Source organism: Rhinolophus ferrumequinum, assembly GCF_004115265.2.
Source record: "Rhinolophus ferrumequinum isolate MPI-CBG mRhiFer1 chromosome 5 unlocalized genomic scaffold, mRhiFer1_v1.p scaffold_110_arrow_ctg1, whole genome shotgun sequence".
Taxonomy (NCBI): Eukaryota; Metazoa; Chordata; class Mammalia; order Chiroptera; family Rhinolophidae; genus Rhinolophus; species Rhinolophus ferrumequinum.
The window spans coordinates 9,217,243-9,239,499 of NW_022680355.1; the positions used below are offsets into that span (position 1 = coordinate 9,217,243).

At 42.8% G+C, this 22,257-nt stretch overlaps 1 protein-coding gene across 18 annotated transcripts in view; it reads left to right on the top strand.

The window, feature by feature from the left end:
• Window positions 1-22,257, top strand: part of KIAA1217 (KIAA1217 ortholog) — a 292,991-nt gene that overhangs the window by 230,514 nt on the left and 40,220 nt on the right. For 11 of the 18 annotated variants that reach the window (XM_033100558.1, XM_033100543.1, XM_033100557.1 and 8 more), the window contains 3 exons: window positions 13,966-14,070; window positions 14,577-14,626; window positions 21,907-22,073. In XM_033100558.1, the coding sequence (XP_032956449.1) occupies window positions 13,966-14,070; window positions 14,577-14,626; window positions 21,907-22,073 (322 nt within the window). The remainder of the gene's footprint in view (window positions 1-13,965; window positions 14,071-14,576; window positions 14,627-21,906; window positions 22,074-22,257) is intronic. The other 7 variants (XM_033100561.1, XM_033100546.1, XM_033100548.1 and 4 more) reach the window with 1 other exon arrangement.

Here is a 22,257-nt window from a genome sequence, read left to right on the forward strand (position 1 = left end):
AAAGGAAAGAAAATGGCCTTGAATGATGAGATGGCTTTACCCAGATGAGTTCCCTTCAGCTAGGTCTCCAAGAAGAGAGTGGGTCCCTGTGGCTGTGAGGGAGTGCCGAGGGGGACGGTGTGTGACAGATGACTTAGTACATGAGGCTCAGTCTTCCCTGGGCTATAAAATTACTTCATTAAATAGCATCATTATTTCTATTCATGGCACATAAAACAGCCCTTAACAACTGTAAAATTTTAGGGCATTTATGTTTTGCTATTTTCTATTTATAGTTTGGATCATATAATGTGAAATATCTCTTATTGACATAACATTCAAAATTCAAGGACGCTCGTTGCAAAGTGATGATAGCTCTCCTTGCAAATATATAACAGATTCCTCCCAATGTAATCTTTTTCAAAACATGGTACACTTGAATTAAGATCATATTTTACTGTTCTGTACCTACAGTAGCTAAATTCAACAAACTAGTCAAGAATCCACTGGGGAGCAAATTCTTGCCCTGTCTGGGCATGTATATCTGGAGAAAGAGAAACCACATGAGATCCTGGTGTGATTTCTAAGACACCGCAGATTTAGAGAAACAAAATCCGTTGTCTTGAGCCATTAAGAAGAAGGGGAAAGAAAAATTCTGTGTATAGGAGGAAGCCTGCATGCTAATCGGTAGCTTGTATCTGTTCTTAATCATTTTACATCACTTTCTCATTTTATGAGGATTAAATGTTACTGTGTTGGTAGCTTTGAGGAGTGGGATTCATTCTTGGTTTAGCAGTTGATTGAGTGAAAGTCTAAATTCAGGTTTATGTCATTTAAACATTTAGACAGACTTCTGAAGATTTTCTAAGCTATGCTTCATTCTGCTAGAGAGGTGATCCTGAATGACTGAAACAGAATGATTGATTTTTTTTTTCCTTTCCCTGCATGTGTAGTCAAAAGTGAGCCACATCAGAGATATCCTAAGTAGTTAGACTTTGCATCTTTCTACAGCAAGATTTCTTAACTTCTTCACTCTTGATATTTGGGGCTCATTAATTTGTTGGTGGGTCCTCTCCTGTGCATTGTAGGATGATTTGCAGCATCTCCAGTTTCTACCCACTAGGTGCCAGTAGCAAACTACCCTCCCCCCAGCCCACCCTGTCATGACAGTCAAAAATGTCTCCAGGTATTGTCAAATGCCCCTGGTGGCGAGCACTGCTCTAAAGGAAATTTGGACTTTTTCTACTTGATGCAGTGGAGAAATGAAAGAATGCCCCGTACTTAAGGAGTGTAAATTGTGACATTCGTAAAACGTGGATCTTGAAAATTTTTTAAATTCTGTCCTTTACCTTCTCGTAAAGCAACTTTGTTATTGTTATAACTTGCTAGTTTTACCTGCAGTTCAATCAAACCATTAACAGCCATTTATTGAGGGGCAGTAATGTGCAGTGTTTATGAATGTGGACTCCAAATCCAGGTTGCCTGGATTCAAATCCCACTTGCAACACTTGCTAGCAGTTGAGACCTTTGAGAAATTACTGAATCTTGCCCTGCTTCCATTTGGTCATGTGTGATACGGGATAATAATAACACCAGCCTTAGATGGAAGAACACATTACAGTTAAGTGCCTTGTGCTACACCTGCCGTAATAGTAAGTGCTCAAGAATTCCTACTTGGAGCAAAGCACTCTACAAAATGCTACTAAACAGAGAGATTAATACAGAGCTGGCTAGGACAAAGGATTGTGCCTAAAGAAGCAGGGAGACAAAGTTTTTAATATAATACCAAGAAGAACATAAAGCAGGGGAGGGCGTCATAGGAGAGAATAAAATTAAGTGTGAACAGAGAATTGAATTGTCTGGGCTTCAAGACCCAATTTAGAATGTTTAGAATATCAAAACCACTTTTAAATCCATTTCAGGAGAGTAGTGAGGGTTGCACATCTTGGATCGGAGCAGAAAGACAATCCAGGATCAGGGCATCCTTTTCAAAGTACACTTGAGCTATGTGACTGAGGATACAGACACCTAACCAGGTGGTCGTTGAAATTGTTAGGTTATCTGTTTTGATGCCTAATAGTGCCTGACTGATTCAGCTCTTGTCTCAATTGCTTCTCCATGTAGCTCTAATTATAGATCAATAAATGTTTATTGAGCGCCTCTTACGTGCATAGCTGTGAGCTGGATGCTTTGCAGGACACAGACCTCGATGTGGTCCTCGCACACAAGGCACATAAACTGTGAAGACAGTCATAAAATGTTAAAAGTGTGATATAAATATATAAGCTTGGCCACAGTTAAGTTCAGGAAGCTTCTGAGCTCTGAGTGCCTACTAAATAACTGTTTTGCAGGAACAGCGGCAAGAATAGGATTTCATTCGTGGATGATGCTCAGGGATGCTCTCCTTCTCCCCTTGACAGTGGCATCTCCTTGTGAAGCAGGGAGAGGCAGGAGGCCATGCCAAGTCACGGAGGGGGAAGGTGGCTCTCCCTGAGTCTGGAGGTTCTTTCAGAAGGAGATCTGTTCCTGACATCTTAAAGTCCAGATGGAAAGTCGGGACACATTTTCCTTGAAAACAATGAGGAACAATGATAGAACTAATAATACACTGTAGGTCAGAGAGGCTTCTGTGGGCCAGCTGGAAAACCAGCCACCATTTATTCCAATTTCTAAGCAATGAAAGTACAAGTAAACTTTTAATTACAAGCCTGCCATAATTTGGGGACTGCTTGTACATAATTAATTCCAAACAAGGGATACAGACAATAATTGCTATGAATTCAGACAAGGGGGTGCTTTCCCGAACTTAAACGGGTCTAGGAGCCTTCGTGAGCATGTCGAGATGCAATAGAACTTCAGGGATATATAATGCAGTGAAAAGTATCACTTGGGATCACTGATCCCAAGTATCACGTAAAGATCACTGATCTTTATCCAAAACTTGCTGTATTTCTACCATTATGGTGCCTGTAAATATGACATCTGGATGTGATGTTTTGCCAATCTCAGAAATCAAGTAAGTGCCGATATGTTGAATTATTACTTCAGTCACAGGAATACAAACTTCACGGTTAAGTAATATATGTTAGTCTTCCTTAAGTTCTGAGTTCAGGCAACAGCTGTCTGACAGAAATGATCTATGACCAACTGACAAATTACGAAGATAGCCCTTCTCTGACACAAGGAACATTCTATCAAAAATACCAGTGGAATGACTGTGTTACTTTAAACCAATTCTCAGAAGGAAAAGCCATCATCTGTCACTAATTAGATGAAATTTACATGTGCCCTTGTATCTCCTTTGAATATTCATGATGTACTGTCTATCAGATGCCTTAGGTCTGAAACCAGAAGCTAAAGCAAAGGAACCTAACTACTGTGAGATTCAGATAATACCCTTTCCTTGCCAACCGGAACCTCATCCTTCAAAGAGAAGAGGAATAAATGCTTAGGTGCAGGTTCAGCCTCCTTGAAAGATACTGACTTAATGCAGACTTCAGAGTGGCTGGGACCCAGCCTGACGGCGCAGCAGCTGGATAATCCTGAGCTCTCCTGATGTCCAGGCAACATTGCAGTCTCTCTTGTGATTAGTTGTCTTTCTGTCTGGTGGAGATATTAGAGAAATTACACTTGTTTGAATTTTGCACTTTATTTTTCATGAATGAAGTGATTCGAAAATATAGTCAGATCTAAGCATGAACTGGAACTTTCAAGAATTGAAAGTCTGTATTGCCCACGACACTCTTGTAGGGCCAGCTAGTATTGCTAGGAAATACCTCCTCTTCCTCCCGGTCCGTTTTCAGAGCTGAAGGGATCTTAAAGAGCACTCTCCTAATCTGTGAATTTACAGAAGGAGAAACAGACAGTTAGGAGACTTCCCAAAGGTTCAATGACTGGAGCCACTCTAGTTCAATGATATTTTTACTATCATGCTGTCTCGATATATCTTTGTCTTTGTAATAAAGGCAGCGGATCCTAACTCTTACAGGAAGCACAGGTATCTAAACAGACAAAATAAAAAAAAACACAAGCAAAGCCAAGTATAGGAGGTGTTTTCCTTCTTTTTCCTTAAGAGTCATTATCTCATTTCTTTTGAGTCCACGCTGAGATTTTGCAGATCAAAAGCAGGTGGGAGTGGGGGCATAGTTCCACAACTCCCCGAGGACCACTTAAGAGAGACTGTCTCTCCATAGCTTCTGACACCATCTCTCATTGGAAGGTAAATTACAGTCCCATGTTCAGGTCGCCAGAACCTGAACAAACAGCTATTCATACTGGTTTGTACCGGTACAAAAAATGAGCTGTCACTTCCAGCACATAAGTATTAAAAATTAGCCTCAGGGAAGAGAAAGAGAATGCAAAGTAGGTGATTTCAGAAAGTAAGGTGTAGGCTTGCCCTGCAGAGGAAAGGCTCTCCTCACCCCGGAAGTGGAAAGCCTCACCCCAGATGGTGAGTCACTACGTGGGCAGCTCAGAGAGCCTTGGATGTGGGGGTCTCTGCAGGTGAACTGGCTGTTTCCTTAGGGGAACCCTGCCTCCCTAAGCCTCAGCATCCTTTGCTGAGAGGGAACTGCAAACACAACCCCTTAAGGGTTCTGTGCAGTTTAAGTGAAAATGGGTATAAAATCCTTTTGTGAACTGGAAAGTTCTCTGTAAATAAGAGCCTTATTGACTTAAAACCATGAAGAAAGGTTTTGCAGAAAGGAGCAACAGTGTGCTGGCCATTTGGATCTGAGACACCGTGTCCTCATGCCTGACTTGGAACAGTATTCTGGTCTCTGCCAGAAAGTAGGTGGTGACATAGAGCAAAGGCTACCTGACGCGTTCTCAGGCACATTTGCTGTGCTGGGCAGATCGCTGTCAGACGCGGAAGTCGGTGACTGCACGTTGGGAGGACAGACCTGGGCGTGGGTGAGCTTTGCCCAGCCTGCTGGCTCTAACAAGCCTTTTTTTTTTCTCCCCCCTTTTCCTTCAGTCAAGATCACTGAACAAGAGTGGAAAGAAAACTACAGGGCCTAAATAAGTTCCCTCCAACTAGAAAATTGTGTGATTGTAGAATTCTAAGTCTGGCAGGATTTCAGACGTGGTATTCTCTGGGTGTGGGGCATGAGAAGAGGTGCTTCTATTTAACAAGGGGTGGGCGCCTCAGAGGCCATTTCCTCTGTGTGTGGAGAGTTCATTTAGCCTTTGACACTCCCTGTCACGAGCTCCACTCCACTTACACTGGCTTCCTGTGTTTGAACTTGGGACTTTCCTACCTCCGAGACTTTGCATTTGTTCTTCCTCTGCCTTGTGCACTCCTCCAGCAGACTGGCTGTGTCAGGGCCAGTGTCAGGGCTTCATTTAAATGCCGTCAGCTCAGTGAGGCTTTTTCCCGGTTGACCATCATATTTGAAGTTGCAACACCTACACACCTGCACACATACAGACACACAGGGATATAATTAAGTAAATAACATATGTATATGTAAGTATATATTTTTATATTTACAAATGTATATTTCTCTACTTATTTAATTTGTTGTACCATTACTCTCACCCCCTAAAATGTAAGTTCCATGAGGGTAAGTCCTTTGTTTTATTCACAGCGATAGCTCTGTCACCTGCAACTGTGCCTGGCACACGGTCAATGCCAGAAAAATATTTGCTGAATACATGAAGTTGAAGGTTTAAAAGGAAGCCTCCCACATTCATAACATTTTGCAGGTTATACGGTGCCTGCACATATATGTTCTTGCTTGCCCTCATTCCCCACATTTCTGTAGGATGATAGTCCTATGGGACAGGGAACGCAGCTGTTGCCCTAGTTTGATGGTTGAGGAAACTGAGACTCGGAGACATGGAGTGATTTATGAGTGGAGATTTCTATTGTTGCAGAAAAACGGCAAGGACCGAGAAACTCAACCGGCACGCAGAGATCAGGGAGAACACAGTTTTATTACGCCAGTGGTCTCAGTGGGATCCTTCCCAAAAGACTGAGCCCCTAGCAAGGTTTTGAGCAGGTTTTTATGGGTTGGGGACTTTCTTGAGTGGGGGAAGGGGTAGGTGTCGACTGGTGATTTGCTCAAGCTGTGGCTTGGAGAGGGTTATGCGGAAGTGGGCTGGGGCTTAGGCTGGGGACTTCTCTCTCCGCTGTGGCCACCATTTTACCTCAGTTCCACGTGGCAGGGAATCATTTTAAGGTCAGTTTCCCCATCAGTATCTTTCCTTGGATGTCTCTTGGTCAGCTCGAACTCAGCATGTCCAAAAATGAACACCTACCGTGTTTCTCCAAAAATAAGACCTAGTGGGACAATCAGCTCTAATGCATCTTTTGGAGCAAAAATTAATATAAGACCCGGTATTATATTATATATTATATTAAGACCCAGTCTTGTAGTATAGTAAAATATTATAGTATAGTAAAATAAGACCAGGTCTTACATTAAATTTTGCTCCAAAAGACGCATTAGAGCTGATTGTCTGGCTAGGTCTTATTTCCGGGGAAACATGGTATCTTTCCATCTCAGGGATGACAACTTCATTCATCCATTACTTAGGTCAAATGCCTTGATGTTTTCGTGATTGCTGGCTCTCACAGTCCACATTTGGACAACCAGAGAATGATGTTAGTTTTTATCCAGAGATTTCCTAACTCCAGCCATTGCTCTTGACCTCACTCCACCACTCTGGTGCAAGCCACCACGATTCTCACCTAATCTGCTACAATGGCCTCCCGCCTGGGCTCCCCACCCTGTCCCTGCCCACCTCTGGAATCAGAGCACAAATCAGGGTTAATTTCTGGTCCGGTGTTTTGTTTCCATTAAATTGTATTAGACTAATGCTTCTGCTTTTGCCTTAAGCTCTCCTTACTTAGAACACTGTTCTACTCTTCTTCTTCCTTTTCTCCCTTTGACTAAATCCTATCATTTTCTTCAGCTTCATTCTCATGTCTTCTCTCAGGAGGAGTTGCTCTTCCCCTGCTCTGTCTCCATCATCCGTGAGCATTTGCCCACTAAGAGCACACCCACCCCACAGAATCCAGCCACCTATGCCCACTGAGCTGTGTCACCTGAAGCCTGGGGCCGAGAAGAAAGACTCTGGCAGCAGTCACCCCCAGGGCTGTCACAGTGTTCACACTCAGCAGAGATTGGTGAATTGAAATTACGGGTAATCGAATGTCACTAAGACATTTAGGGTAAACAGCATCAGTTACAATATGTGAAGAACTGTTTATTACAGGGAGTACCATCATCCCACAGTATTTCCCTTCACATCACGTTATAAACATTTGTTCTCTCAATGCCTTGGTGAATTTATGGAGAAAGTTTAGAAATGGCTTTTTTCCCCAGATCCCCGTAAATGGGGCTCCATTTTTGCCTATTGCTTTGCAGTTGTCATTCAATGTGTGTATCTTCATGGGTCATAAGTGAAATGCAGAGCATTCCACATGAATACCTTTGCTTTGGTCATTGTCCCTTTCCTGGCTTGGGGGAAACCTGGTTGCCTGACAAGAGGATTCCACACTCTGTCTCCTTGAAGTGCCACCAAGAGGAAGTGACGGGGGAAGAAATAGAGGGAGGGACACAAAGGGCCATTTCTTCTCATTTATTTCCCTCCTCCATCAGTCAGAAAGCGAAGTCAGCTCGGCATAGGATCAGCAAGGCTGAGAGAGAGGCCAGACACGAAAGAATCCAGTCAGGACAGGGGAGAGAATGTGTGTGGTCCACCCGGGGCTGGGGGAGGAACAGGAAAATTAAAAGGAATTCGCAGAGACTTGATGACTGGAGATGAATGAAAGAGGTAAGGATGCAAGATACAGGTAAGGAGCTGGTTTGTGTCAATAAGAGAATCGAAGACAACCAAAGATTGCTACCTTAAAGGAGATGTTGGAGTTTCGGATCTATGTAATAAAACTATACCAAGTAAGAATTTAAGGTCAGTGTATGTCTGTGCAGAAGAGTTTGAGGATCTATAATGCCACACTTTTAAAAGGGTATCAGCACGGATATTGAAGCTGTAAATGATGATGGACTGGGGTGTAACAGACAGGAGGCCCCAGGCTGAAGTTATCCAGGGATGTGAGGGAATTTTCTAGATGCTGGCAGGAAACTCGTGTGTGTTACGTGCAATTGAGTCAGCGCTGTCTCCTGGCGACCCTATGAATGAGCGATGCCCAGTGTCCCGTCCTCAGCAGCCCTGCTCAGCTCCCGTAGACTCCATGCCTGTGGCTTCCGTTATGGAGTCAGTCCATCTCACATCTGGTCTTCCTCTTGCCCTGCTGCCTTCTATTGTCCGCAGCATTATTGTCCTTTCCAAAGAACCCTGCCTCCTCATGATGTGCCCGAAGTAGAACAGCTTCAGTGTTGTCATTTGTGCCTCCAGTGATGTTTCAGGCTTAATTTGCTCTAGGACCCACTTGTTCATCTTCCTGGTGGTCCACGGCATCCACAGAGCTCTCCTCCAACACCGCATTTCAAACGAATCAATATTTTCCCTATCAGCCCTCTTCACTGTCCTTTCACATCTGTACATAGTAATTGGGAGTATGGGGGTGTGGCTGTTCTGAGGCCTGGTCTCTAATGGCACTCGGAAACTGACAGATGAGTAATTCAGAATTCAGAAGCAGGGAGATGTTGAGAGGTTGGATAGACAATGGAGCGGAGCGGCGATAGGGAACAGAGAAGAGACACAATCTTCTCCGTGAGCAGAGGGGAAGAGGAGGGACAGCGGCCTTCAAGGTCAGGGTTATGAACGATATTTCTTAATGAGCCTTTGTGTACCAAGTCCTCATTTAAGGACTGCAAATGTAAGAAAAAGTGAAAGACGGGGTCGTTACCCCTAAGGGGTGTGCAGTGGTAGGGGGACAATATTAATGCCTACAAAGTACTGTAGCCCCATTTCAGTCACCACCAACTCCGTCATTATTTCCTCAATAAATCTGGATATCTCAATGAGAAGTTACATTTGTTGGGAGTTTTTGGAAGGATGTTTTTAGATACACCGTTCTTTCACCAATAGGTTAAAGTCGGGCAGAAATAGAAAATTTGGTGCTCAGAGTCCTATTTGAAGCTTTACCACAAATTGAGATAATTTGAATTCCAGTGTTCTCTTGAACTCATCTGAAAACAGTGTCTTTAATTACTTTGGTTTTTTTTTCCCCTTCATACCCGAGAGTCAGGGCATAAGTAAACAAGGGCATAGCCTAACTTTAGGACTGTTCACTGTTCAGTTCTGGAAAATGCCTTTGGCACTTCCAAGACTAAAGAGTTTTAGTTCACATAGATTTTTCCCCCTGGGGCAGGGTGTGGAGTGGGAGTGGGAGAGTGACTTTGTGAAAGGAAGGTACTGCTTAATGAAGATACTTTATTCACTACTGTGTCCACAGCAGCTTGAGCCTCGCCTAACAGATTAAATGCTCAAAAATATTTGTTAATGACTCATTTATCACTTTCTGGTGGGGGGAGAGAGATGACAGAAAATGAGCAAGAACCGAAAAAAAATCACAAACTATTAGAACTCGAATTGAGCTGAAGGACCACCTAGTAAGGACTCTCAGAATGCCAGCCCTGGTTACTACGGTTATTACTGACTATCCAGAACCACTGGGTGAGTGGTGGGGACGGTGAATGCCTCTGACTTGGGGGCCTGACCAATCCTATCAGCTCTGAAGGCTGGTTTCAGTCAGCTCCCCAGCATGTGTTTTGGATATTTAAAACCATAGCCTGAGGGCTTCATTATAGGGGAATTACCAGTCTTATACTTGTTATGGCCTTGACTTGTTTTTTAATAGCCATTAATTTATGCAGATAGACAATGATAAGGATTTAATTCAGGTTTAATGAGGCCTCGGTCAGTACAAAGACAAGTCCTAGAGGCAAAAAACTGTTGAAGGTGAAAACGTGAATCAAAAAATTTGTATAAATGGAATTACTGGCTGAAAATATTTCCCCTAAATGCCCATTTTTTTTCTTCTCTGAACTCTGAAGACGGAGAGAGCAGACCATGAGCAGTCTTCACAGATGAGCTTGCAGGAAAGCTGGTTGTAGCGCAGGGATTTATATACTGGGATCAGCATCCTCCCGGGATTGAACTTGAATTTTTATTAATAATATGCTTGGGCTCTGAGAAGATTCATTTAGCCAGGCTGACTTATGGCACTAAATGACTAGTTAATCATATATACTAATCACATAAGTATGGTTGATGGAATGATAGAAAATGGTTTATGAAATCACTTTTAAAACCATCTTTTCAACAGTAATTATACCAGTCCTGTAATACCTTGAACCAAGTGATATTGGCAGGAATTAGCTTAAGTGTCTTTAATATTCTAATGATTATCATACAGAATTGCCCCTGTGATAAAATGACAGGGTCGTATATAATTTCTCCTCTTTCACTGTATTTCTCTTTTTTACCCTTTCTCATTAAAATGTACTTCATAATATTTCATCACGTGTAAGTTTCCAGTTGCTGTAATTTAGTTAAACCATAAAATTGTTTCCAGATTACCAACCATGAAATGGAAAGACAATCCTTATTTATGAATTTATAAATCAGATAATCTCCCTCAAATGAATCCTAAAACCAGAAATACTTTGATGATTAAATAGGAGCCAAATCGTTTTCTCATAACGTGTCAAAGAGTTGTATATTCATAAGATGGTTTGGGCCACAATGGTGGAACACACATGTGCAATCAGTGGTGTGGTGCTCAGTCACGCACAGGCCCCACTATTTCCTGGGCAGTGGGAGAGAACTGCTCCCCTCGAACGTCAAACTCAAGTGTCCTGAACTCTCAAGTCTCTGAGAGATCACGTCTCCTTCCTGGTGGCCCCACCAGTGACATAGCCCAGAGGTGGCCACCCGGGGAGCATTCACTACCTTCACAGATACAAAAAAGAGAACCCAGGGTGTGGATGCCTGGCCTTTCCTCCAGAGCATCCAGTCTCTCACCCCAGGCCCTGGTGCACTGTCAGTATCATCCCTGAGGAGTGAGGAGAGTGGGGTGCTATTTGGGGGGGTCTTTCTCTGTATCCTAAAAACATTGTCTAGGGGGAGCGCGGCAAGAAGCCAAGTACCCGCCCAGCCAAGGGAAATGCCAGGGGTGGGTGTGCCACCCCATGGACGCCCGTGTGGAGACGACCCGACCTGTGCTGTGACCTTGTGCCGTTGTAACCACAGTGATGATTCAGTTGCAGATCAATGTCCTGAATTTGGAATGATCCAGGTGCTTTGTTCTGGTTTTTCATGTGGTACCGCTCTCTTTTGTTAGACCAGCTGTTGAAAGCTCTGGACCAGAGGGGGATCAGAAGGAGCACTGACTTAGCCCTAATCAGGATTGTGCCGAAGCCCGTGTCGGATCCCTTCTGCCCTTTCCCTCCTATCAGATTCTCCCGTACTCTCTACCGTTGTAGACTGACCTGTTTCGTACATTTATAGTAGTACTGTCCTCTGTGTGGTTAGGTAGTCACCATGCCTTCCTGTCCTACACTCCAGCTTCACGCTAAGTGAACCCCAAGCTGCTCCCTAACCAAAGCTGTCGTGACCCTGAAAGTGTCACGCTGCTTTTTTTTTTTTTTTTTAAGAAGTCGTTTGCATTTGCCTAAGCGTGAATAAGAGCAGTAAACTGGTGTATCTCGAGGTAGCTCTGACTACACCTTGACTCTAGGTCATGAGTTTGACTTCCAGCAGTACTGAGGGGAGAACGGGGCACTGGACACCTTCCACGCAGTACTCAGCAGGTCCCTGGGGAAGTCATGTGTTTCCCAAGCGCCCATTTGTGTGAATGAAATGGGCGCCAATCCATCGTTTCTGAGATGCCATTGCAACTTGGGCCTGATAAACTTGGGATTTTCACTGCGTATTTACTAACTCGCTTTCTTGAGTGGAATTTCTTACCAGTTTTTCTCTTTGCCACATGCACTGTTTTATGGCAGAGAGGCGGCCAGGAGCACAGGTGTAATGAAAATGCTTTGCAGCTCAGAGGTTTAGCATTATAGCCATGCCTGGAAACATTTGCAAAGTCACTTCATAGAGATGGAGATGTATTTCCACTCTCACTGCTTAAGGTTTCTCCTTCCCACACTATTAGAGCAAAGAGATCATACTATTAATACTTAAACTGTTTCTTTTGTCCTTAGTGGGTTTGCAACCATTAACTATCCAGACATATGACTTACATCTAATAAACTCAGTATTGTGACAGAACCATCCATTTTAAACTTATGAAAATATGCATGGAATTCTGCAATCAGAAGCCCAATGTTTCATATGGAACTAAGGGTTATATTCCAAAGGCAAAACACAGGGCCCAAAAGTTGTGTGTGGACAAAATTACCCTTGAAAGTCCTCTTGATTTCCATGAAGTTCAAGATACAGAAATTGCATCTCTCAACAAGTCCAAGTTAACCAGTTACTTTTTTCCAGAGAAAGAACAGTCTGCCACGATTTTTTCCTATTGGGTACCAGATAAAGTAGTCGGCACGTATGTAAAAGCCACAATGTATGAATATGCTGTTTGAAGCACAGGAATCACCATTGCTCACACTCTGAGAGGTTGGTGGGACTGACACCTGCAGTGAAGAGTGGGGTCACTTCTCTGTCTCAAGCTCACGCTAAGACACCTGCTCATGGGGTGCTATGGCAGACGAGGTGCCCACACTATTCAAACTGCCCTCCCCTCACTCCCTTTAGTGTTTTAAGCTACCAAATAAGCGTTACTGAATTCACAGGCCGTGTGATGCACTGAGTCAGTAGAGGGAGGCCACTTTGTTGTGATGTTATTTGTATAATGTGTTGAAAATAATGGTTATAGTTCTGTGAAACTGCCATTGCTTGAGGCATAGTGATGTGAGCCTACTTCAAAAGCCAGGTGAATTGTGATGAAGAATTTAGAAAGCCCTGAACAGAGAGGTAGAGTATCTGTGCACAGTAAATAACTGGAAGGATTTTTCGTTCATTTCTTTTCTTTTTTTTTTTTTAAATTGGGGAATATTGGGGAACAGAGTGTTTTTCCAGGACCCATCAGCTCCAAGTCAAGTCATTGTTTTCAATCTAGTTGTGGAGGGCGCAGCTCACTGGCCCATGTGGGAATCGAACTGGCGACCTTGGTGTTAAGAGCACTGTGCTCTAACCACTGAACCAACTGGCTGCCCCTCATTCATTTCTTGACGTGACCACTTTGTTGCGGATGTTTGTTTCCTGTTTGATCCAATAAAAGCCTCAGATTAAAATGTCAGTGAGGTCAGATTGAGCACCATTCACCTCCAAGTCAGACACTGATTTCAGTCATATATTTCCATGGTCTTAAGAGACATTCATTTGCATTGCTCTCCAATGATAAACAAGTTTTACTCCACACAGAACAAACATCATCATTTACACCAAAACCAGCCAGCAGCCCCCCTCCCCCAGCTGAGGAGTAGAGTTTACCGTGTTTCCCCGAAAATAAGACCTACCCGGACCATCAGCTCTAATGCGTCTTTTGGAGCAAAAATTAATATAAGACCCAGTCTTATTTTACTATAATAGAAGACTGGGTGATATGATATGATATGATATATAAATACCAGGTCTTATATTAAATTTTGCTCCAAAAGATGCATTAGAGCTGATTGTCCGGGTAGGTCTTATTTTCGGGGAAACACGGTAGAACTCTATGCCACCAGGCCACAGCTGGCCATGGACAGCACTGGTGCCAGAGGTAAAATTGCAAAAGCAGGGCAGAAAATCTCAAAAACACTACGTGCAAACAGAATTATTTCCAAGGAAGACGCTTTTCAGTTTTCCAGGAAGGCCTCTGCTGACCTGCGTTAATACTGAACTCTGATCATTGACTCTTCAGTTCAGTGGGGTTTGCAGGTCCTTCACGTTCCCAGAGCCTGGGTAAGGTGCACTTGGATGGCCTACTAGGTGATACCTTCTCTAGCCCTCAGGTGAGCACTCACCTGAACAAACCTGAAAGTCAATAAAGCTTTAACAAACAATTCTCTTGTTTTACAGAGAGAGGATGCAAGCCATGGAGAAACAGATTGCCAGTTTAACTGGCCTTGTTCAGTCTGCGCTTTTTAAAGGTCCCATTACAAGTTATAGCAAAGATGCATCTAGGTAAAAAGAAGAAAGCAAACCAATTGAAAATAATTCAATCTGTTTCTCTTTAATCATTAAGATAATTCATTCATTCAAATCCGTTTTCTTGTAATCATTTCAAGGCTGAAAATAATCACATCTCTCTGAATCATAGTTTGTTTGTTCGTTTTTTTTCCCTTCTGGTTATTCTTGGTCGAAGGTAACCCTTTGGCCCAAGAAAGTAATGGGATTCCCAGTGCATGTAGCTTCATGGACCACTGTGCAGTGCTTGCAGCCACCGTCCACACGTGTCCACTTCCGCAGTCATCTGAAAGTCATGAGTGCCCACCAACTGCATTCCACAAGCAGTGTCAGATCACATCTGGGAAGCCTTTTCCATCCCGGCCACTAGTGGTGCTGATGCTAAAATATCCTCATTGCTTGATACCATCACTACCTGCTGCTAATTGCTTAGAATAATGAATGGAAGGGGGGGAAAGGCATTTAGGGAACTATATGGCTGACTCTCTTTTTCTTTTATTCAGTGAGAAAGTGATGAAAACTACAGCCAGTAAGAACCACACAGACAGTGCAGGTAAGTGTTGTTTGGAGCTCCAGGCGGCCTGAGGCGGCCGTTGATGAGCTCTGGTTGTTTCAGAAATGTTTAATCTTCCCCTAGGTCACCTATTTGGTGTGGGGCTTCCCGGATAATGCCCTGTACCATCACAAGTTCCCTGCTCCCTTTAGCCTTTAATCATTTATTTACTATTCATTCATTTATCCATTGATGTGGATAACATACAAGAAATATATATGCACCTGTACTTGACAAGGAGAGTGGGCGTGATTCAGACACAGCTGCCTGCCGGGAATTCCTAATCCTGTAAGGAAATGGATATGGAACAAGTGTGTCGAGTGTTAAGAAAAAGTGCAGGATGAATGTTTAACTGACAGGTCTAACCTAGACCAAGGACATTTCCCTGGGGAAGAGACACAGACTGAAAGTCCTGAAAGATAAAGAGGACTTAGGTAAGTGATCGGGGAGAGGAAGAGCTGCCCCGGATGAGGGAAAAGAACGTGCAAATGCCATGGTAAGGAATTTAGATAATGTTCTCAGTGCAAAGTGAAGCCATTGGAAGGTTCTACACTGGGGAAGGACCTCAGCCCGGCTGCAGTATGGGAGTGAGTGACAAGGGACGAGAGCTGACAGGGAGCCACCAGTGGTCAAGGTGGGAGAAGAAGGTATCCTTGGACCAGGGCCTGCTTTTTATTTAAGACTTTTTATTAAAATATAGCTAATATACAATATTATTTTAATTCCGGGTGTACATCATAGTCACTCAGCAGTACCCACCTAGCTCTGTACAATGCAGGGCCTGCTTTTTCAATGCCAACATTCCCCCAATTATATTCCCAGGGGAGTTGACTAGTGCCCAAGTATATTTAATGTACGTCTTATGCTGCAGGCTCAAGGCAAGCCTCTCTCAGAAATAGAAGGTCTTTCTTCCCCCCTGGGTAAGAAATAAAAGAACATTACCAGGGGCATGTTCAGCTACTGAATTACACAGGAAGCATGTGGCAAGTTGGATGAAACATCTAATTTGGGGAAGCCACAGAGTGTTACGCTGCACGGTCGAATGGACAGAATTTGGGACTTCAGTGGAGACCCTTGTTAGTCCTGGTGTCCCACTAGCTAAGTACAGGGAATTCAGCTGTAAAGCCAGGAGGGCTGGCCTTCCAGCACTCCCAGTCCTCATGGGGTTTGTTAGTTTACTTAGAAATCAATCAGTTACCTTGGCGGCAGCCAGAGAATTATTTCACAGAAATTGCTAAACTTGTTCAGAGCAAGTGCCGGTTTGTTTTGGAGATATTTATTCATTCATTTATTTTCTGATCTATTATAAACTTAAAAAAAAACAACCTATTGAACTTGTAGAAAGAGAGTGTGGAATGGTGGTTACCAGGGCCTGGGGGGTGGGGAAGTGGGGGAATGTTGGTCAAAAAGGACAAACTTCCAGTTAGAAGATGAGTAAGTTGGGGGAATCTAATGTACAGCATGGTGACTGTGGGTTATATACTGAACTGTGTTGTATACTTGAAAGTTGCTAAGAAAGTAGGTCTTAAATATTCTCACCTCAAAAAAGGAAATGGTAATTATGTGATATGATGGATGTGTTAGTTAACACTACCGTGGTAATCATATTGCAATATGTAGGTGTATCAATTGAACATGTTGAACACCTTAGAGTCACACAGTGGTATGTATGTCTGTTATATCTCAATAAAGTTGCAGGGAACAGAAGGAACCTACTGAGCACCAAAACTTTCCATTCCTCTGTTATTAAGTCTAGAAATGATTAGCCTTGGATATCATTGTTCTAAACAATATGTACATGCTGTTTTCTATTCTCCTTTTATTCCTTTTCATTTCTGGTGACATCATCATCATCATCATGGGAAACATTTAGTGAGTGTTTCCTATGTGCCAGGTACTATTGTAGGTGCTTTCATGCATGAACTCATTAACTCCTGACGTGTCCTCATGGGACAGGATAATAATCGTTACTCCTATATTCCAGACACGAAGACTAGACGCACGTCCACACGTGACACACATCCACATGGTCCACTCACTTGTCCTTTTTTTTTTCATCCTTTTGTATTTAGGTGCCCCAGTCCCTTTAAAGATATATAGGTTTTTTCATTTATGTGTTTTGAAAAATTTTGTAAATTTCTCTTTTGGAGCATGGGGGAAGGAGCAGGTGTAATTTCCTTGCGATGTGTGTCCCCAAGTGGAATCAGTATGTCCAAAGGGACAAACAGTTGAGTATCTCTGGTTACACGCTGCCAGTGTTCTCTTCTGAAAGGCTGAACCAATTTGCGATGCCACCAGCAACAGGCATATATGTATGTGTGTTTGCTCCCCCGTGTCTCTGCTGAGTTTGGTCTTTCTCATTTTATTTAATGCGTCAGGGATAGATGTGGTCTATAGGGCTTTCGTTGCCATAGCAGCCTTGTACAATGCACAATATATATTAATTCTTCCAGAATCCTAGGACGTAAGCTATAAGACAAGAGGTATTATGCCTGTTCTGTAGACAAGTACATGGACTAACACAGAAGTCAAAGAGTTCATTTGGCCAACGGTAAATGAAACAGGGAAACCCAGACTTCCTGTTACTTTAGGAATATTTGGTTTACTGTGGATGTAAGAGAACAGAAGGAACCTCCCATTTTGAAGGCATGCTATGCGTTTTATACTGCGTATTATATCATTTAACACACATAACCCTGTAAGGAAGATATTAGCTACACAGCTAGTAAGAGTCACAGCCAGTTTGGCCAACCCCATGTTTTTTTCCATCACGACAGAACACATTCAATTCACATCAAATTTGCATTTAATAAGATTCACATTAAGGTATACTCGACTGTGGCGAATGATCCGAGTGACTTGGTAGGAGAAAGGGGAGGCCATTGCCTGGAAAGGGTGAAGGGCACAGAAAGGAGCAAGGTTCTGAGCACAGAGTACACGGTGACACCCCTTACTCTGTCGGGCATGTTGAGAACAGAATGCAACACGCCCCATATGGGTGTGGAGAGCAGATCCTACGTCCTGTGAATCTAATCTGAAGGGGAACTCGTTTACCACTCAGGGTCCCCACCCACCATATCCAGCTCCATTTGTAGATTTTGAGGTTCCTGCCTGTAGATCTCAGCCTGCCGCTGCCACCCACCAGCCTTCGGCACCGCCTGACACTCCAGGTGAGAATGGGAGGCTGACAGAGGCTCCTCCTGCCCACGCTGCATAGAGAAATAATTATCACAGCTGACTGCAGCGTGGTGGGGGGTGGGGGCCTCCTCTGTGCCAGACACCAGCCTAAGCGGTGTACACATGCTTATTCCATTATCTCACACAATAACCCTTATATCCATTTTACAAATGAGGAAGCTGACTGGGAGAGAGGTTAAATTACTTAGCCAAGGTCACACAACTAGGAAGTGGATACTGAAAATGATTTCCAGGTTTCTGGTTTAAATAATTGCATGGATAATAGTGCCACTGACTAAAAACAAACCTATAATCTGTACTCATGTGTCTGTGTATTCTTTATTTACTACTTTCTGCTAATGTTCTGTTGGGTTGTTGGTGTTTTAGGATTGATTAGTAAATAACTTTTTGAATAGTAAAAAGGTTGTCTTGCCTTTCCTATATGTCTTTCATACATGAGAATTTTTGTGGAGTGGAGAAGTTTAATTTTCATTTCACCAGGCTTATTAATCTATTTTTCCCCCTGTGGTTTCTGGACTTCCTGTAATAATGAGGAAGACATTCCTAATTCAACGAGGAAAAAAAATTATTCATATTTTCTTATGTAATTTTTATCTTTATTAATATTTTGATCTATGGTTCATGCGTTCATGAAACAAATATTTATTGTACAACTAAGGTGTGTCAGGCATCATACCTTAGTGAACAAAACAGACAAAAATGCCAGCATTTATAGAATGATGTTTGATCCACTTAGATAATTCTTTTAATATACTCAATTTGCTATAATACTGTTAATTATTTTAGCATTGGATTAATAGTTGACTATATGAAATTTCCTTTGATGAAAGGAATGAGGTAGGAATCCATCTTTGTTATGTTTTTCTTCATAGGATTTAGCTATTTATCTCAACTAAGATTTTTTACTATTTGTTTTCCAATATCACCCTATGAAAAACTAAATACTTGTAGATACTTGGGTTTATTTCTAGATTCCATTCTGAACATTGATTGGTTGTGTCTGTTCCTGAACCAGTGTTATAATTTTAAAATTACTATAGCTTTATAATAAATTTTGATTTTTGAAGGGACTCATTTCCCTTTAGAAAAAAATAAAAATAAAAACAAGCCTATAGAGACAGAAAGAGGTCTGGGGAATATGAGTAGAAATAATGATCTGACCTACTTGTAGAAAAGTCCTGTTGTGAGGTGAAGGTATGTGTATGTGGATCTGAAGAGAATTGTATGCTGAAGAGAATAGTATGCTGGAGACAAAGATAGGGGAGACGTTGGCAGGTGGTGGTGGTGGAAGTGACTTCCTTAGAAAACATGTCCAGTGAGAGGGGAAGCAGGCCCAGGACAGAACAGGCCAGGATTTAAAAGTTTGGCCAAGCAAGAAATTAGAAAAGAGATTAACCAAGTTGGAGCAGAAGAGAGGTAAGAAGACGAGGGACAGGAAAGTTTCAAATTAACTAAAAAGGACAGAAGTGACTGACAAAGCCCAGTGTCACACCAAGGAGATGTCACGTCAGCCCAGCATCAGCTGGGTCAACAACTGACCATTGGCCACCATATAAAGAGCTATTTCAGTGAATGATGGAGTTAGAAACAAATTTTAGTTATAATAAAAGGAGTTACAGCTGAAGAAATTTTTAGAAACGAGTATAGATTCCATAAAGAAATTTGGTTGTGAAAGATGTTTTGTAAAACCAGTCATCGGCATTCAACGCTGACAGATGGTATATAGACTGAAGCTTGTCCTCCGTGCAGAAGTTTGGTGAGGTGCCCTGGTGCCCTCAGAGTATGTAAGGAGAAGGAGCTAATACATTAAGGAAGAATGTGTGCCTTCATTTGGCTGAGGAATTAGCAGAACGGTTCTTATTACAAACGGGAGGTAGGCAGGTCTCTAGCACAGTGTCATTTTTGTTGGAGAAATGCCTATTATTTGTTTTTGTACAAATGATATTGTATGGTTGCTATGTGTGTGCATGATATTGTATAGTGGCTATGTGTGTGTGTGCATGTGTGTGTGCATACATGTACCACATGCCTGTGCGTATGAGTCATGATAAAGTAACTTGACCAATTCTAAAAGAAAAACTTCCCATTTATTGTGATTCCCTCAGAATACCTGATCTTGAAGATGCTATGTTAATTCTGACATGATGTTGTTTTCGGAAATGTTACTGGATGTCCTTTTACTGAAGACCTTCCCAGTTGGTGAATATTCTTTGGAACAATTGCAGAGATGGCAAATCTTGCTTTTTTGAGGGTGATTTTGATTTGAGGGGGTTGAACTGCCAAAAGTCTCTCAGAGCCGTGGTGATGATGGGAGTGACCATTTAGGCTCATAAAAAAATACAGTGGTACCTTGGTTTTCGAACATAATCCACGAGCTCTTCAACATTTGAAAACAGCCGACAGCTAGGCCACAGGATCTTGCACTCAGGGGAAGCTGTGTGACATATCGACTTCTGAGTCGTGTTCGAAAACCAAAGCATTTACTTCCGGTTTGTGGCATTCATAAACCAATATGTTCGTCAACAGAGATGTTCAGAAATCGAGGTAATACTGTAATAAAATTAGCTCACTGTCTGCTTCGCTAGCGTTCCTTTAGAAATCCTTAAAATGCTTTCTGGTCTGCTCCCTGGACTTCCCCCACCGGATCATGAGAGGCCTGGGAGACCAGTTCTGTCCAGGTGAGGACTTGGTGTGCCATCCGTTGGTGTTGCTGAGGCCAAGCATTAAGAGGACTGTTGTGAGGCTCTCCCGCGCTCCCTGGCACGCCACCTATAGCCCGTGGCAGCAGCCTGTGTGGCTTGCCAGGCTGCGGGCGCTGGGAAAGGAAAGGTTCCCATGGTTGCTGAGTCAAGATGGAAAGACAGGCCACTGGGCTGTAACCACTCGACAGTGTACAAAGCAACAACAGGGTTCTGTCATGTAAGGCTAGCCCGACGTATTGCAACCTTCCATTTTGTCCTGTACCGGAAAGAGCGCCCCTTCAGGGGGTGGCGGTTGGGGGGACAGAGAGAGAGAGAGAGAGAGAGAGAGAGAGAGAGAGAGAGAGAGAGAGAGAGAGAGAGGAGAGGCTTCTACTCTGGGGGACTGTTCCATACAATCACGTTGTCCCAAAAAGGAAATAGCACTTTCTTTTGATTCCTGTACCATGCTCATCCTGTGAGAGCTCCTTGGGATACTTTCTGAGTCATTTTTAAAGCAAACTTGTTCAAATCAGGCCCTTCCCAGATGGACTTAGAAAATATTTGAGGCTTATCTAAGTCGGACTCGAGACGCCAAACTATGGCAGCTAGAAAAGTATTTAGGAAGAGTTTCTTTCTGCTGCCTTCTTGATTCCTCTCCTAAAGAATTTTCACATCACATCTGATTTTATCACTCAAGATGTGGGCAGAGGTCCTGCTTCTTTTGGTCTGGAAACCTGAAAGGATTCAGGAGCGTATTCAGTTCTTACTGGTTTCCCCTTGGTGATCGGCCGAATCTCTGCCCAGAATTAAGTGAATTTCTTGGGATACATCTGCCTGCAGGAAATAGTCATGGAAGCATCCTGTGTTAGGTCCCAGAATTTTAAAATTATTTTTCTGTTATAAAATTATAGATATTCACTATGCAGATTTAAAAATACAAAAAGCAGTATAAAAAGTGTAAAACTCATGGAATACCACCAGCTGGAGATACTGTTAATACTTTGTTGTAGTATATACATCTATTCTCTGTGCAAACCTGTACATTGAAATATAGATAGATGGATAGATAGATAGATAGATAGATAGATAGATAGATAGATAGATAGATAGAAACAGAAAGCTAGCTGTGTTACATACTACACTGATCTGCCCTCCTTTGGCACTAAACTTCTAGAAGATTTTTACAGACCACACGTTATAAACTGCATGAAATTTCCATAATTTATTTAAACTCAATTCCTTATTTTTGCCATTTAGATGACGACATAATTATTTTCTTTTTTAATTCACAATGAAGGAAGTGGGCATTTTTAGAGTTACCAGTCATCTGTATTGGGATGGGACTTAGCTTAAACTCTCCTTTCTGGCATTCTTAGGTTCTTTGCTGCTCTTTTCTCATAGGAGCACCCCATGTGTCCGGCGGGAAGAGTCTGAGCACCCTGGAGTCCTCAGGGCCGACGAGCCAGCCCCTGACTGCCGGCCCCTCCGCCATCCACATGAGCCTGCTGGATATGAGGCGCAGTGTGGCTGAACTCCGGCTCCAGCTCCAGCAGATGCGACAGCTCCAGGTACAAACTGTTCCTTGGGGGCGATGTTTTCTGTCCTAGTTGCCCAAAGTCAGCTTTCTCCTCGTTCTATATCCCTAGTCCCACAGCACCTTCCAGGGTTCTTTCCACCATCTTTTTTGTGAACTGAACACCTGAATAGTAGAACCAGAAAGGCATGGTTTTCGCTCTCACACATAATAGTCTT